This window comes from Engystomops pustulosus, chromosome 11 (genome assembly GCF_040894005.1).
Source record: "Engystomops pustulosus chromosome 11, aEngPut4.maternal, whole genome shotgun sequence".
NCBI lineage: Eukaryota > Metazoa > Chordata > Amphibia > Anura > Leptodactylidae > Engystomops > Engystomops pustulosus.
Genome location: NC_092421.1, coordinates 63,932,736 through 63,947,613, shown reverse-complemented (window position 1 = coordinate 63,947,613; position 14,878 = coordinate 63,932,736). Strand labels below are relative to the sequence as shown.

The 14,878-nt window shown below is 46.1% G+C and overlaps 1 protein-coding gene across 1 annotated transcript in view; it reads right to left on the bottom strand.

Moving 5' to 3' along the window:
- The window catches only part of AFAP1L2 (actin filament associated protein 1 like 2), a 75,923-nt gene that overhangs the window by 20,727 nt on the left and 40,318 nt on the right, over window positions 1–14,878 (bottom strand). Inside the window, exons 5-9 of the mRNA XM_072131170.1 lie at window positions 8,410–8,494; window positions 2,555–2,766; window positions 2,294–2,473; window positions 869–958; window positions 296–380 (exon numbers count right to left, since the gene is read on the bottom strand). Of these exons, the coding sequence (XP_071987271.1) occupies window positions 296–380; window positions 869–958; window positions 2,294–2,473; window positions 2,555–2,766; window positions 8,410–8,494 (652 nt within the window). The remainder of the gene's footprint in view (window positions 1–295; window positions 381–868; window positions 959–2,293; window positions 2,474–2,554; window positions 2,767–8,409; window positions 8,495–14,878) is intronic.

Genomic DNA, 14,878 nt, shown 5'->3' with positions numbered 1-14,878 from the left:
TATATGGACAGTGCACAGTACTACTTCTCCTGTATATATATGGACAGTGCACAGTACCACTTCTCCTGTATATATATATGGACAGTGCACAGTACAACTTCTCCTGTATATATATGTACAGTGCACAGTACTACTTCTCCTGTATATATATGGACAGTGCACAGTACTACTTCTCCTGTATATATATGTACAGTGCACAGTATTACTTCCTCTGTATATATATGTACAGTGCACAGTACTACTTCTCCTGTATATATATATATGGACAGTGTTTCCATTTCAGATCTTTTTTTACCTTCCTTGACCTCAGGGGTCTCGGGGTGTCCGTCTGTGCTGCTCCCACTTTCAGATGCGGCAGAATATCTGTCTGTTACTTCTCCCTGTGATGTTAAACAAGGTCCATTATCAGTGACTGATCTCACCTTGTGACTCTATATTAGTTGGTGAAGGGAAGCAGGACTCACAGGCTTTCTCTATGAGGGTGGGGGGAGGAGGACTCACAGGCTTTCTCTATGAGTGGGGGGGGGGGGACTCACAGGCTTTCTCTATGAGTGGGGGGGGGGACTCACAGGCTTTCTCTATGAGTGGGGGGGGGGGGACTCACAGGCTTTCTCTATGAGTGGGGGGGGGGGACTCACAGGCTTTCTCTATGAGTGGGGGGGAGGACTCACAAGCTTTCTCTATGAGGGGGGCAGGACTCGCAGGCTTTCTCTATGAGGGGGGGGGGGGGCTCACAGGCTTTCATCAGTAGCATTTAAACTAAATTTTACATAAAATTCTTGGCACAAATCCTAGAGACCTTTACACCCTCATCCTTCCCCCTTGGCCCCTGGACATAGACCTGATGGGGGCGCTCTGAGCTCTGTACCTTGCTGTGCACGGGCCTTGGATTGTCAGCGGTGATCAGAGAACTGTCAGGGTTGGAGTCACTCTGTGTCCCGCTGATGTCCTGGATAACCTGCAGAGAAGAGACTCCATAGTTACACATCACGTCCTCGCCCCCGGGCAGCGATCACCCTCATACCCCAGAGTGTGGAGCGGTGGTCAGAGGAAGACCCCAAATAATAAAAACAAAATCCGGAAAACTGACAACTGCCTCAAACCACGACCCAAAACTCTGGCGAGCGATGTGACAGGTTAATGATGAGGAATGCAGGAGGGTCCGCCAGCCGCCCAGTGTCTCACGCTCCGATTTATTGGGTCTCAGAGGTTTTATGGGGAACCATCAGCTTTTATCTCAGGTTCTTTGAAGTCTCCGCAGAGACGATTCCCACATAACGTCCCGGGGCATCTTGGTGGTCACTGCTGGAGGGGAGGACCCGAAACACGCGGCTGGAGGGAGAATAGGGGCTTCTGTGTTCTACATGAAAGATGCGACTCCCCCGCCCTCCACAGTTGGGGACACAGGGTCCAGGGGGTGAGATGGGGCACACACAACTGAGACTGAAACCTGAACCTGGAGAGTCCAGGCGACCACAGCGACATTTACAGGATACATCACAGGAGACCAAACTTATTCCTATGTCAGTTCCTACAGACATTACCAAAAAACCACAGATCCAGCAGTAACATATTGGGGCACATTTACTTAGGGTCCGCGGAACGCATTTCCGTTGGGTTTCCTGAATTTTTCTGTTTTGCGTCGCATTTTACTGGGGTTTTTGGCGCACGCGATCGGATTTTGACGCATCGACCCTGGCTTTCACATGACACAAATTGGGGGGGGCGGGCCGTTGGACGATCCGACGGATTTGGACAACGCGCGGGATTTAACATCTCAAATTGTGTCGCAAGACAATGCACTTACATGCACCAGGAAGAAGAAGGTGAACTCCGATGGACCTAAGCGGGGAAGCGACAGATGCAGGATCTTGTGCGCACGATCTTGGTGAATCGCGCCGGACTTCATCTTCTTCGGACCGTCCGGATCGGGGATCGCGATATGGACCGGGTAAGTAAATGTGCCCCATTATTCTAGTGGGTGATGGCGGTCCCTGAGTTTCTTATGGTTTTGGGCCTGATTTATCATAGTGGTTGATAAATCAAGCATGGGAGTCTTTTGTCTCAAATGTTTTAAGCAGTCCCTTGCCTACGCCTTTTCCAGATTGGAGGTTATTTGCGGAAAAAAATTTGCAACTTTTAACCGTTAATGTGCCAAAAATCTGGAAACGTATGAAAAAACGTAGGAGCTCCACTGAAAAAACAACAAAAGGCACAAAAACGCTTAAAAATCGGAAGAAGAAAATGTTCCCCCATGTAATAGATTGGGTGGAGGAGGAGGTCCGGACGTCACCTTCAGCCATTGCAGCGCCTGCTCCTTGCTCTGCATCCCCAGGACGATCACGTCTCCATTGGTCGGGGTGATCTTCAGCTTGTTCTCCTTCTTGCGCTCTTGTTTCTCCTTGTGGGTCACGGAGCAGCCCAGGAGGCTGATGTCCAGCTGTGGACTGTGCTCCTTGGAGCTCTTGTAGCACTGAGGAGGGAAATGTGAGATCAAGGTGTTACTGTCCATGAGCAGGGAATGGTGATCTGAGGAGGAGGGGAAGGTCCTCACCATGAGACGATTGTCCCGGATCACACACAGCTGCTTGGCCCATTGTCCCAGCCACCGCTTCCTCCAGAGGAAGGCGCAGATCAGGGCGTCCTTCATCAGCTCAATGGAGGCCTCGGTGGACGGCCACTGGTGCTGCTGCGCCGCTGACTTCCCTCTGGTATTCTCTTCTTCATCATAAGATTCGTAGGAGCTGCTGACCGCGTCTCCATCCTCTGGAAAACAGTGGCACAGGATGACGTTACAATCAATGGTGGATAAGTGTCCCATGTGTTCACATGACAAGGCCCCCACCAGCGTCCAAACCAACAAGTGTCCAGATGTTAGGACTTAATCTTGTTACTATAAAGGTAATTTAATGATGACCTACAATCGTGCTCATATAACCCATCTATTTAATAAAGCCGAACATTCCTGAACTGCTTGAAACTATCCACCGCGCCTGCCGTCCGGACCAGATCTTCCAGACAGTGTCGGAGATGTAGATGCTACCCCTGGCTTCCCCCGGCCTCTGTGCTCTGAACTCCCCCTTACACTCTAACATTGACTGCAGGACAACCCCTAGGATAGGAAATGCAGCCTCTGCTCATTCATGAAATGTCCACAGCAGAGCCCCCCTTTACTGAAATGTCCACAGCAGAGCCCCCCTTTACTGAAATGTCCACAGCAGATGCCCCCTTTACTGAAATGTCCACAGCAGAGCCCCCCTTTGCTGAAATGTCCACAGCAGAGCCCCCCTTTACTGAAATGTCCACAGCAGATGCCCCCTTTACTGAAATGTCCACAGCAGAGCCCCCCTTTACTGAAATGTCCACAGCAGAGCCCCCCTTTACTGAAATGTCCACAGCAGAGCCCCCCTTTACTGAAATGTCCACAGCAGATGCCCCCTTTACTGAAATGTCCACAGCAGATGCCCCCTTTACTGAAATGTCCACAGCAGATGCCCCCTTTACTGAAATGTCCACAGCAGATGCCCCCTTTACTGAAATGTCCACAGTAGAACCTGCATTTGTGTCCACCAGCAGAGTCTGCCTTTACTGAAATCTCCACCCCAGATGCTCCCTCCATCATTATGGTTATGTCCACAGCCGGACTCCCTTCAAAAAAAATAAATAAATAAATAAAAAAAGGCTATACTCACCTTCCGTCTTCTTCTTGGCCCCGCGGCTCAGTCTTTTCCTTCGGGCCCGGGCGATGCAGCAATGTCGCGGCCGTGTGACGTCATAGTGTAAGGGCCTACAGGGCACCTAAACTATGATGTCACACGGCCTGGACATAGCCGCATCATAGTTATGCGCCCGAGCCGAAAGAACAGAAGACAGGGACGCAGGGCTGAGTAGAAGAAGCCAGAAGGAGAGCATAGTTTTTTTATAAGACTGATGGCGGATCTTCATATAGGGCAAGTCCGACAGAAGTGTGAAAAATGGACCAGAAAAAAAAGGGGTGCCCTCTGTCGGGCCATTTCAGGGAGTGTCAAATTCAAGAAGAACGTGCGCCACAAATCCTGAGTCTGGCGCCCCCTGCATTATACACTGGTCAGCCACACACTGCAGTCTGAACCATTCTTAGTAAATGTGCCCCTTTATCTCTTATAGATACATTGTACAGAAATTGTATTTATTTGTGACGTGGAATCTTCTTATATCTATCTTGGTCTCCCCTACGTGCATTCCAATAATCCGATCCCCTATGGATTCCATATAATCAGTGAGAAGTTTCCTCCATCCGAGGGATGAGAGGATCCCGATAACCAGGAGGTGGAACTTTCCACATTATCCCGGAAAAATAACATCCGCTGCTGTCCTGATAGACCGTATCCATGAAAAGGACACAGGATTAGGGGTCCCGGAGGTTTATCTAGAAGCTGCAGAAATAACTATGACAGTCCCACAACTACCATGAGGCAGCGCTGCGCTCCAGAGGAGATGTAGACGAGCTGCTATGAGCTATTCTATGTACAGTGAAGGGGAGATCCCACTCCTCTATCCTTCTGTAATTGAATCTCATAGACAGCAGCAGCATGGAGGACGTTATACAGCAATACTAAGCAATTTCGCTGTAGATCTAGCCAAGCAGTGTCATGTCACTTAACCTTTGTCTCCCTGCAGCGGCTCCTTTATCTAACCAACCACCCCATCACACAGAAGCAAGAGCATGGAGAATGTTATAGAGCAATACTGAGCAATGCAGCTCGGTAGCAAGACAGTAAAACAAATGCTAGAATCAGAAGTGTTTGTGCGTGAGAGTCTCTCTCTTACATATTTCTGTATATTTAGGACCCTCAGACATACAAAGGTCTTGGTGTAGCTGCTCCCCAGAACACGCTATGTGGGGCAGTACCATCCTAGATATCTGCCCCCAATACTGACCTCAGTGTAAGAGGATCTCAATACAAAGCCGATACATCAGAACAGATGTGACGTACAGACATCACTAATCCCTGAGCAGATGATCGGGGGCCGCGCTGCCGCTCCCTGACCTTTATGTAGGAAACTTTCCTTCTTCTCATTCCTGTGCACTGATAACTGGAGCCGCAACGTGGGAAATAATCATCAGAGGAGAGACATGTTTTCTATTGTCATCATGAAGGAATGTAGGACATTTAATACACAGGTCCTATAGCCTCTATCACAGGTCCTATAACCTGCGACACAGGTCCCATAACCTGCGACACAGGTCCCATAACCTGCGACACAGGTCCCATAACCTGCGACACAGGTCCCATAGGACACTATGTACAATCTGCTCAGCTCCTCCTGCTCTATAACATGCTGCCTGCAGATAGGACACTATATAAAATCTGCTCAGCTCCTCCTGCTCTATAACATGCTGCCTGCAGATAGGACACTATGTACAATCTGCTCAGCTCCTCCTGCTCTATAACATGCTCCGTGTAGATAGGACACTATGTACAATCTGCTCAGCTCCTCCTGCTCTATAACATGCTGCCTGCAGATAGGACACTATGTACAATCTGCTCAGCTCCTCCTGCTCTATAACATGCTGCCTGCAGATAGGACACTATGTACAATCTGCTCAGCTCCTCCTGCTCTATAACATGCTACCTGTAGATAGGACACTATGTACAATCTGCTCAGCTCCTCTTGCTCTATCACATGCTGCCTTCAGATAGGACACTATGTACAATCTGCTCAGCTCCTCCTGCTCTATAACATGCTGCCTGCAGATAGGACACTATGTACAATCAGCTCAGCTCCTCCTGCTCCATAACATGCTGCCTGCAGATAGGACACTATGTACAATCAGCTCAGCTCCTCCTGCTCTATAACATGCTGCCTGCAGATAGGACACTATGTACAATCTGCTCAGCTCCTCCTGCTCTATAACATGCTGCCTGCAGATAGGACACTATGTACAATCTGCTAAGCTCCTCCTGCTCTATCGCATGCTGCCTGCAGATAGGACACTATGTACAATCTGCTCAGCTCCTCCTGCTCTATAACATGCTGCCTGCAGATAGGACACTATGTACAATCTGCTCAGCTCCTCCTGCTCTATAACATGCTGCCTGCAGATAGGACACTATGTACAATCTGCTCAGCTCCTCCTGCTCTATAACATGCTGCCTGCAGATAGGACACTATGTACAATCTGCTAAGCTCCTCCTGCTCTATCGCATGCTGCCTGCAGATAGGACTCTATGTACAATCTGCTCAGCTCCTCCTGCTCTATAACATGCTCCGTGTAGATAGGACACTATGTACAATCTGCTAAGCTCCTCCTGCTCTATAACATGCTGCCTGCAGATAGGACACTATATAAAATCTGCTCAGCTCCTCCTGCTCTATAACATGCTGCCTGCAGATAGGACACTATGTACAATCTGCTCAGCTCCTCCTGCTCTATAACATGCTCCGTGTAGATAGGACACTATGTACAATCTGCTCAGCTCCTCCTGCTCTATAACATGCTGCCTGCAGATAGGACACTATGTACAATCTGCTCAGCTCCTCCTGCTCTATAACATGCTACCTGTAGATAGGACACTATGTACAATCTGCTCAGCTCCTCTTGCTCTATCACATGCTGCCTGCAGATAGGACACTATGTACAATCTGCTCAGCTCCTCCTGCTCTATAACATGCTGCCTGCAGATAGGACACTATGTACAATCTGCTCAGCTCCTCCTGCTCTATAACATGCTACCTGTAGATAGGACACTATGTACAATCTGCTCAGCTCCTCTTGCTCTATCACATGCTGCCTGCAGATAGGACACTATATACAATCCGCTCAGCTCCTCCTGCTCTATATAAGGCAGTCCATGCTGCCCCACATGCTGTACACTGCAGCTGTTCTTGATCACATTGCAGAGATGATAACTTGTTTTTTACATACAAAATGTTTGGATTTGGTCATGTAAATAATCCTTATTATCGCCGTCCGTGTCCTTCGCTTACGCTCCAGTTTCTATGACTCAGTTTCTTAAAGAAACACTAGCGCGCGCTCATCTCTCCTGCTCCTAGACTGGGGACAGGTTATAAGGACAGGATTCACTGGGTCACATGTTCTGGCCTTGATTTACAAGTCTCCAGTCACTGCCAGAGCTGCATTCAAAATTCTGCCATATCAGTCACTGCCAGATCTGCACCAAATTTTGGTTACTGTTCCCGTGAGCGACGCATGTGATTAGAGAACTGGATCACTGAAAATGCAGCTCTGGATGTGATTAGAGAACTGGATCACTGAAAATGCAGCTCTGGATGTGATTAGAGAACTGGATCACTGAAAATGCAGCTCTGGATGTGATTAGAGAACTGGATCACTGAAAATGCAGCTCTGGATGTGATTAGAGAACTGGATCACTGAAAATGCAGCTCTGGATGTGATTAGAGAACTGGATCACTGAAAATGCAGCTCTGGATGTGATTAGAGAACTGGATCACTGAAAATGCAGCTCTGGATGTGATTAGAGAACTAGATCACTGAAAATGCAGCTCTGGATGTGATTAGAGAACTGGATCACTGAAAATGCAGCTCTGGATGTGATTAGAGAACTGGATCACTGAAAATGCAGCTCTGGATGTGATTAGAGAACTGGATCACTGAAAATGCAGCTCTGGATGTGATTAGAGAACTAGATCACTGAAAATGCAGCTCTGGATGTGATTAGAGAAATGGATCACTGAAAATGCAGCTCTGAATGTGATTAGAGAACTGGATCACTGAAAATGCAGCTCTGGATGTGATTAGAGAACTGGATCACTGAAAATGCAGCTCTGGATGTGATTAGAGAACTAGATCACTGAAAATGCAGCTCTGGATGTGATTAGAGAACTGGATCACTGAAAATGCAGCTCTGGATGTGATTAGAGAACTGGATCACTGAAAATGCAGCTCTGGATGTGATTAGAGAACTGGATCACTGAAAATGCAGCTCTGGATGTGATTAGAGAACTGGATCACTGAAAATGCAGCTCTGGATGTGATTAGAGAACTGGATCACTGAAAATGCAGCTCTGGATGTGATTAGAGAACTAGATCACTGAAAATGCAGCTCTGGATGTGATTAGAGAACTGGATCACTGAAAATGCAGCTCTGGATGTGATTAGAGAACTGGATCACTGAAAATGCAGCTCTGGATGTGATTAGAGAACTAGATCACTGAAAATGCAGCTCTGGATGTGATTAGAGAACTGGATCACTGAAAATGCAGCTCTGGATGTGATTAGAGAACTGGATCACTGAAAATGCAGCTCTGGATGTGATTAGAGAACTGGATCACTGAAAATGCAGCTCTGGAAATAACAGGAGTGAAAGATACTTTGTAACATTACAGCAGTAAATGCAGCTTTGGATGTGACTGTAGTACAACAAGATGCCAGGAATCACCTACCTTGGAGTGAGGGGTCGTAGGGCTCTGCCTCCTCATAGTAGCCCTCCACTGTGTCCGCTCTGGGGGACTGCACCTTTTCTGTGATCTGACAAAATAAAGAGGTTACACTGTAACATTATACTGCTTGACTCCGCCCACTTGTCTAATTCCAGCTGTGTAATAAGAAAGGAGAATTCTGGAGTCTCCCATAGCATCACAGGATGGAGACTTACCTGTGTGACAGCTACATCGCATCATGGAGCAAGTCACATGATGCTAAGCTCCACCCCAAAAGTGATGCATCATGGGACATTCCATGAAAGCAAACGATTAGTACATTTACCTGCATTACTAGTGTCCTGTGGAGGTGGCAGCAGTGTTATGTGAGATTTGGAGTTCCCCTTTAAGGCCAGAGCTGAGTGCAATGGATACCATAAGTGCAGTGCAATATATATATATATGTATATCCCTGATCCTGTCACATGACTTTATGATAAGGGTTAGGACCTCAGATAATAAAAGGAGAATGAGGCCGAGAATCCGGCGCAGTACCCCAAAGACATGGAAGAAACCAGTGACAATGATCTAGCAGATCCTACAGCAGTAACAAGCAGAGTACAACACCCCAAAGCCCGGAACCCCCACATAACAGATACATGTGACAAGTCACCCAGCTTCCCCTGGTCCCTGAAAAGCTCCACAAACCAGATGCAGTATTATAGTAGTTATATTCTTGTACATAGGGAGCAGTATTATAGTAGTTATATTCTTGTACATAGGGGGTAGTATTATAGTAGTTATATTCTTGTACATAGGGGGCAGTATTATAGTAGTTATATTCTTGTACATAGGGGGCAGTATTATAGTAGTTATATTCTTGTACATAGAGGGCAGTACTATAGTAGTTATATTCTTGTACATAGGGGGCAGTATTATAGTAGTTATATTCTTGTACATAGGGGGCAGTATTATAGTAGTTATATTCTTGTACATAGGGTGCAGTATTATAGTAGTTATATTCCTGTACATAGGGTGCAGTATTATAGTAGTTATATTCCTGTACATAGGGGGCAGTATTATAGTAGTTATATTCTTGTACATAGGGGGCAGTATTATAGTAGTTATATTCTTGTACATAGGGGGCAGTATTATAGTAGTTATATTCTTGTACATAGGGGGCAGTATTATAGTAGTTATATTCCTGTACATAGGGGGCAGTATTATAGTAGTTATATTCCTGTACATAGGTGGCAGTATTATAGTAGTTATATTCTTGTACATAGGGGGCAGTATTATAGTAGTTATATTCGTGTACATAGGGGGCAGTATTATAGTAGTTATATTCTTGTACATAGGGGGCAGTATTATAGTAGTTATATTGTTGTACATAGGGGGCAGTATTATAGTAGTTATATTCCTGTACATAGGGAGAAGTATTATAGTAGTTACAGTCTTGTACATAGGGGGCAGTATTATAGTAGTTACATTCCTGTACATAGGGGGCAGTATTATAGTAGTTATATTCATGTACATAGGGAGCAGTATTATAGTAGTTATATTCTTGTACATAGGGGGCAGTATTATAGTAGTTATATTCCTGTACATAGGGGGCAGTATTATAGTAGTTATATTCTTGTACATAGGGAGCAGTATTATAGTAGTTATATTCTTGTACATAGGGGGCAGTATTATAGTAGTTATATTCTTGTACATAGGGGGCAGCATTATAGTAGTTATATTCTTGTACATAGGGGGCAGTATTATAGTAGTTATATTCTTGTAAATAGGGGGCAGTATTATAGTAGTTATATTCCTGTACATAGTGGGCAGTATTATAGTAGTTATATTCCTGTACATAGGGGGCAGTATTATAGTAGTTATATTCATGTACATAGGAGGCAGTATTATAGTAGTTATATTCTTGTACATAGGGGGCAGTATTATAGGAGTTATATTCTTGTACATAGGGGGCAGTATTATAGTAGTTATATTCTTGTACATAGGGGACAGTATTATAGTAGTTATATTCCTGTACATAGGGAGCAGTATTATAGTAGTTATATTCTTGTACATAGGGGGCAGTATTATAGTAGTTATATTCTTGTAAATAGGGGGCAGTATTATAGTAGTTATATTCCTGTACATAGGGGGCAATTTTTATTAGTATAAAACAAACATAAATACAGAAATACTTTTCCATCAAAATAAATAATAGATCATTCAGTATAAATCATACATGTTCAAACAATAAAATTTATATTAAATGTAACTTAAGAGTCCATTTTGGCTGAAGGGAAAACAAAGAAAAACATAAGAAAACATATGCATCCACATTATATAATCAGACATATTTCAGTCTAGATGGATGTTCCTCCAGAGTCTTACATTCTCCCCCTTTTTCCTGACCTCTAATGACTGGATCCACCTGAGCTCGGACATGATGAGGCTTATGGCTTTATGATGGTGGAATGGCTCGCTATGGATGGACACTCTGGTTCTCATGTGCCAGTGATAATATTTGATGACCTGGATCACTATGTACATGGTCTCCTGGTTGATGTTAGGTACAGTAGGTGTCACACCATAGAGGATCTCTGGGTACCTGAGGGACTGCAGTGATGGGATTCTTATCTTGGTGGATATTTCATGCCAGATGTTCCGTCCACCCCAGCACTCAGATATAAAATGGACCATAGTCTCCTTTGTCTGACACCCGAGGGGACACATACGATCTGCCACACTCAGGAACTTAAGATTTCCCCTTACAAAGAGCTTTCCCTGTAATGAGAGCCAGGCGATGTCACCGAACTTATGGGGCAGCCTCCGACCATTCAAGAACCTCAGACTGTCCTGTAGGGTGGTGGTTGGACAGTCTGGAATTGCCAGCTGTAAGCAATAGAAGGTCCTACAGACTCTGGAGTACAGATCTTTCCTGGTATTACTCTCAATAAAAGACTTTTCTATCCCCCATTTCCTTAAACACCGTATCCCATACTCCAGATACTGGGGGAGGAAGCCAGGAGTCCATCGGCCCCTCTTGAGATTGCCGCCTCGCATCCAAGACTCTGCAAAAGGCAATATCCAGTCCCTGACACTACTTACCCACAGGAGACCATTATTTGAGTCCAGGCAACCAAAATTAACTTTCAGAAACATGGAGTCAAAGAAAACCCTTGGATTTAACATATCCAGTCCACCCTCTCTCCTCTGCAGGTAGGTGATCCCTCTTTTTACTGGGTTCAACCTGTTCCCCCATAAAAGCTGGAAGAACAGGCTAAAGAGCCTAGCGGAGAAAGATTCTGGCAAAGGAAAGACGACAGAGACGTAGAGGAAGACAGGGACCAGGTAAGTCTTCAGCAGAGCAACCCTTTCTCTATAGGTCAGCCTCCAGTTCTTCCATCGCTGAACCTTTACATTTCCGGTATCCAACTTCTCTTCCCAATTTAGTGTGGAATTATCTTCCCTCCCAAATTTAACCCCAAGAATTTTAATATGGGTGGAGGCCTTTGCGAACTGTGGCAGATCAAAGCCAGGAGCAGTATCCAATGTCCAGAAATCTTGACTCTTCTCAAGGTTGACCAGAGACCCGGAGGCCTCTGAGTAACTTCTGATGGCTGCAGACAACATCTCCACCTCACGAGGTTCAGATATCACCACAGTCACATCATCCGCGTAGGCAACAACATCCAGGGGCAAGCAATGGGGGACCGGCACCCCCTGAAAATCACACCACTGCAGTGATCTCAGGAACGGATCGATAGCAAACACATACAGCAGTGGACTCAGGGGACAACCTTGTCGCACCCCTGCCTCTACCCTGAAAGTGCCCCCCTGCCAACCATTGATCAGAGGAAAGCTCTTTGCCTCTCTATACAAAGTTCTCAGCCAATCTATAAATTGTCCCGGAATACCGTACTTTGATAAAGTTGCCCATAGATAATCGTGATCAACCCTGTCAAAGGCTTTAGCCTGGTCCAGACCTACAACATATCTCCCACACCTCAGAGCTTTACATCTCTCAAACATCTCCCTTATGGAGATGACTGCTCCAGAGATGTTCCGCCCTTTTACTGTGCCGTACTGAGAGCCTGCCAACAGTGCCGGGGACAAACAGACTAATCTAGAAAACAGGATTTTTGCCAAAATCTTCCTATCAACATTCAAGAGGGCGATCGGCCTCCAGTTCTTGATGTCACTAGGCTCCTTACCTTTGGACAGCAGAATAAGGGAGGACACTCTCATGGATGGAGGCATCAGGTGATTTTCTAGACAATTTCTGTAAACATCCACGAGGATTGGAGCTAAGAGGTCTCTGAACTTCTTATAAAATTCTGCTGTAATACCGTCAGGACCTGGTGCCTTCTTCAGATTTAACTTATCAATGGCCTCTTTTATCTCCTCCACCGTTATTCCTGCTGTCAAAGGAGAAAAGTCCAATTCTCTAGTGTCAGGGCCTGGAGTTGCCTCCAAGAATTGGGTCACTTTTTCCTTATCCAAAGCCTTCTTCTGAAACAAGTCAGTATAGTAAGATCTCACCACCCCCAGGATTCCCTCCCGAGACTCTTGTAAAACACCCTGGGAGTCAGTGAGACCTGCGATCAGTTTTTTCTCCACACGCTCCCGGCAATTCTCAAATGGATCAGATGCCCCTCGGGTGCCATAGTCCCTTTCCACTACCAGGGAGGTGTACCTACTGTACTGATACTGCCTTATCTCAGATTTCAGCCGGTCAATCCTTTGTTGGTCATCCCCACCCGCCGAATAGAGTGACTCCAATTCTTTACGCAGTCTCAGATACTGGCTGTACTTACTTCTCCCCTTCTTAATTGACAGTCTCTGTAAGAGGGACCGGATCTCCTCCTTGACGTCCTCCCACCAGTCAGCCATGTTATTGTAAAAATCCACTCTGTCACGTTGATTTCGGAAAAAAGAGTAAATATATTCCTGTACAGAGTTATCATCTAGTAGACTACAATTAAGTCTCCATAGCCCTCTACCAACATCAGGATACTTAGTGGCACCCAAGCAAAAGTATAAGGCCAAGTGATCCGAATATGGGACATTTCTTTCCGTTCTCTCACTGATGGCTTCAGTAGGACTCACCAGAGCGAGATCTATCCTACTGCTTCGTCCTGCACAGGTGTAAGTAAACTTAGGACTCCTACCACCCTGTACAAAAACATCAGACAGGCCAGACTGCTGAATTATGCTATTTAGGACCTTACAAGTCCCTGGTAAGGGGCCTACTGTTCCTGTCCCTGGTGGTAGTGGTGGCATTAAAGTCCCCGGCCATGATGACAGGAATTGATGTGAACAGATAAGGCTTCACATCATTAAAAAGCTGAGTCCTTTCGGTCACTGTCTGTGGGCCATAGATGTTAATGAGCCGGAGTCTTCTGCCTCTGATGGTGACCTCTAGCAGCAGGCACCGTCCCATCGATACCTCTGTGAGTCTGTGGACGGTGACATCATGGGTGTTAAACAAGATGGAGACTCCGGCATAAGGCTCCACAGCCAGCGACCAAAAGGAAGGACCAGACTGCCAATCTCTCTCCGCCTCTCGTATGAGACCCAAGGTGTTTAAACGGGTCTCCTGTAAGAAAAACACATCGGCATTGAGATATTTCAGATGTTCATATACAACATGTCTGGTCCTTCTAGCCCTAATGCTATTCACATTGCTGGTGATCACAGAAAGATGGAAGTCTGCCATCATGAGAAGAAATAGAAAGAGCATCCCCATCATCATAAATCAGAGTCAGAGTTGTCTTCCTGACTACCGGCTTCCATATCCCAAACTGACTGAGATTCAGCATTAAGGGGTTTCCTTTTTGTGGGAGGATCCCCCCCTGGGTCGTCATCATATTCCTCCATCATACGTTTCAGTTCTCTCTCAATCTCCTCCTCCCCATCTGACTCGGACAGTACACTGTACCTAATATTGGTTACAGTAACATCAGCCTGACTCTGCACTTGCATTTTTGAGGGTTTTTTAACAGTGGTCCATGCAGTCTCAGGTTTCCTGGTGCTCTTGTCCTTTTTTCTCTTTTTAACACCACTATTTTCTTTGGTGGCAGGTGCTGGGGCAACGGAAGGGACAGGCACTGGCTGCTCCACTACCTCCATGTCCCCCTCAATATTACCTGTGTCTGGGTGGTCTGGGGCAGCACCACTAATATCTGGGGTCTCTGGCACAGTACACACTGATCCTGATAATAACGCCTCCTCCTCCTGCTCCTCCTCTGGTAAATCTGCCCCTTCCATCAGTTCTTCATCAGGGAGGTCCCTACAGATGTTGTGCCAGGCTTCAGGACAGTCCCTGTGGGGGTGACCGATTTGACCACAAAGGTTGCATCTGATGGTCTTGCAGTTGGCGCTCACATGGCCGAGGTCCCCGCACAGGGTGCACTTCACTGTGGTGCAGTTACTCGCTACGTGACCTGATCTCCCACACCTAAAGCATAACCTGGGCTGACCGACATAAAAGCAT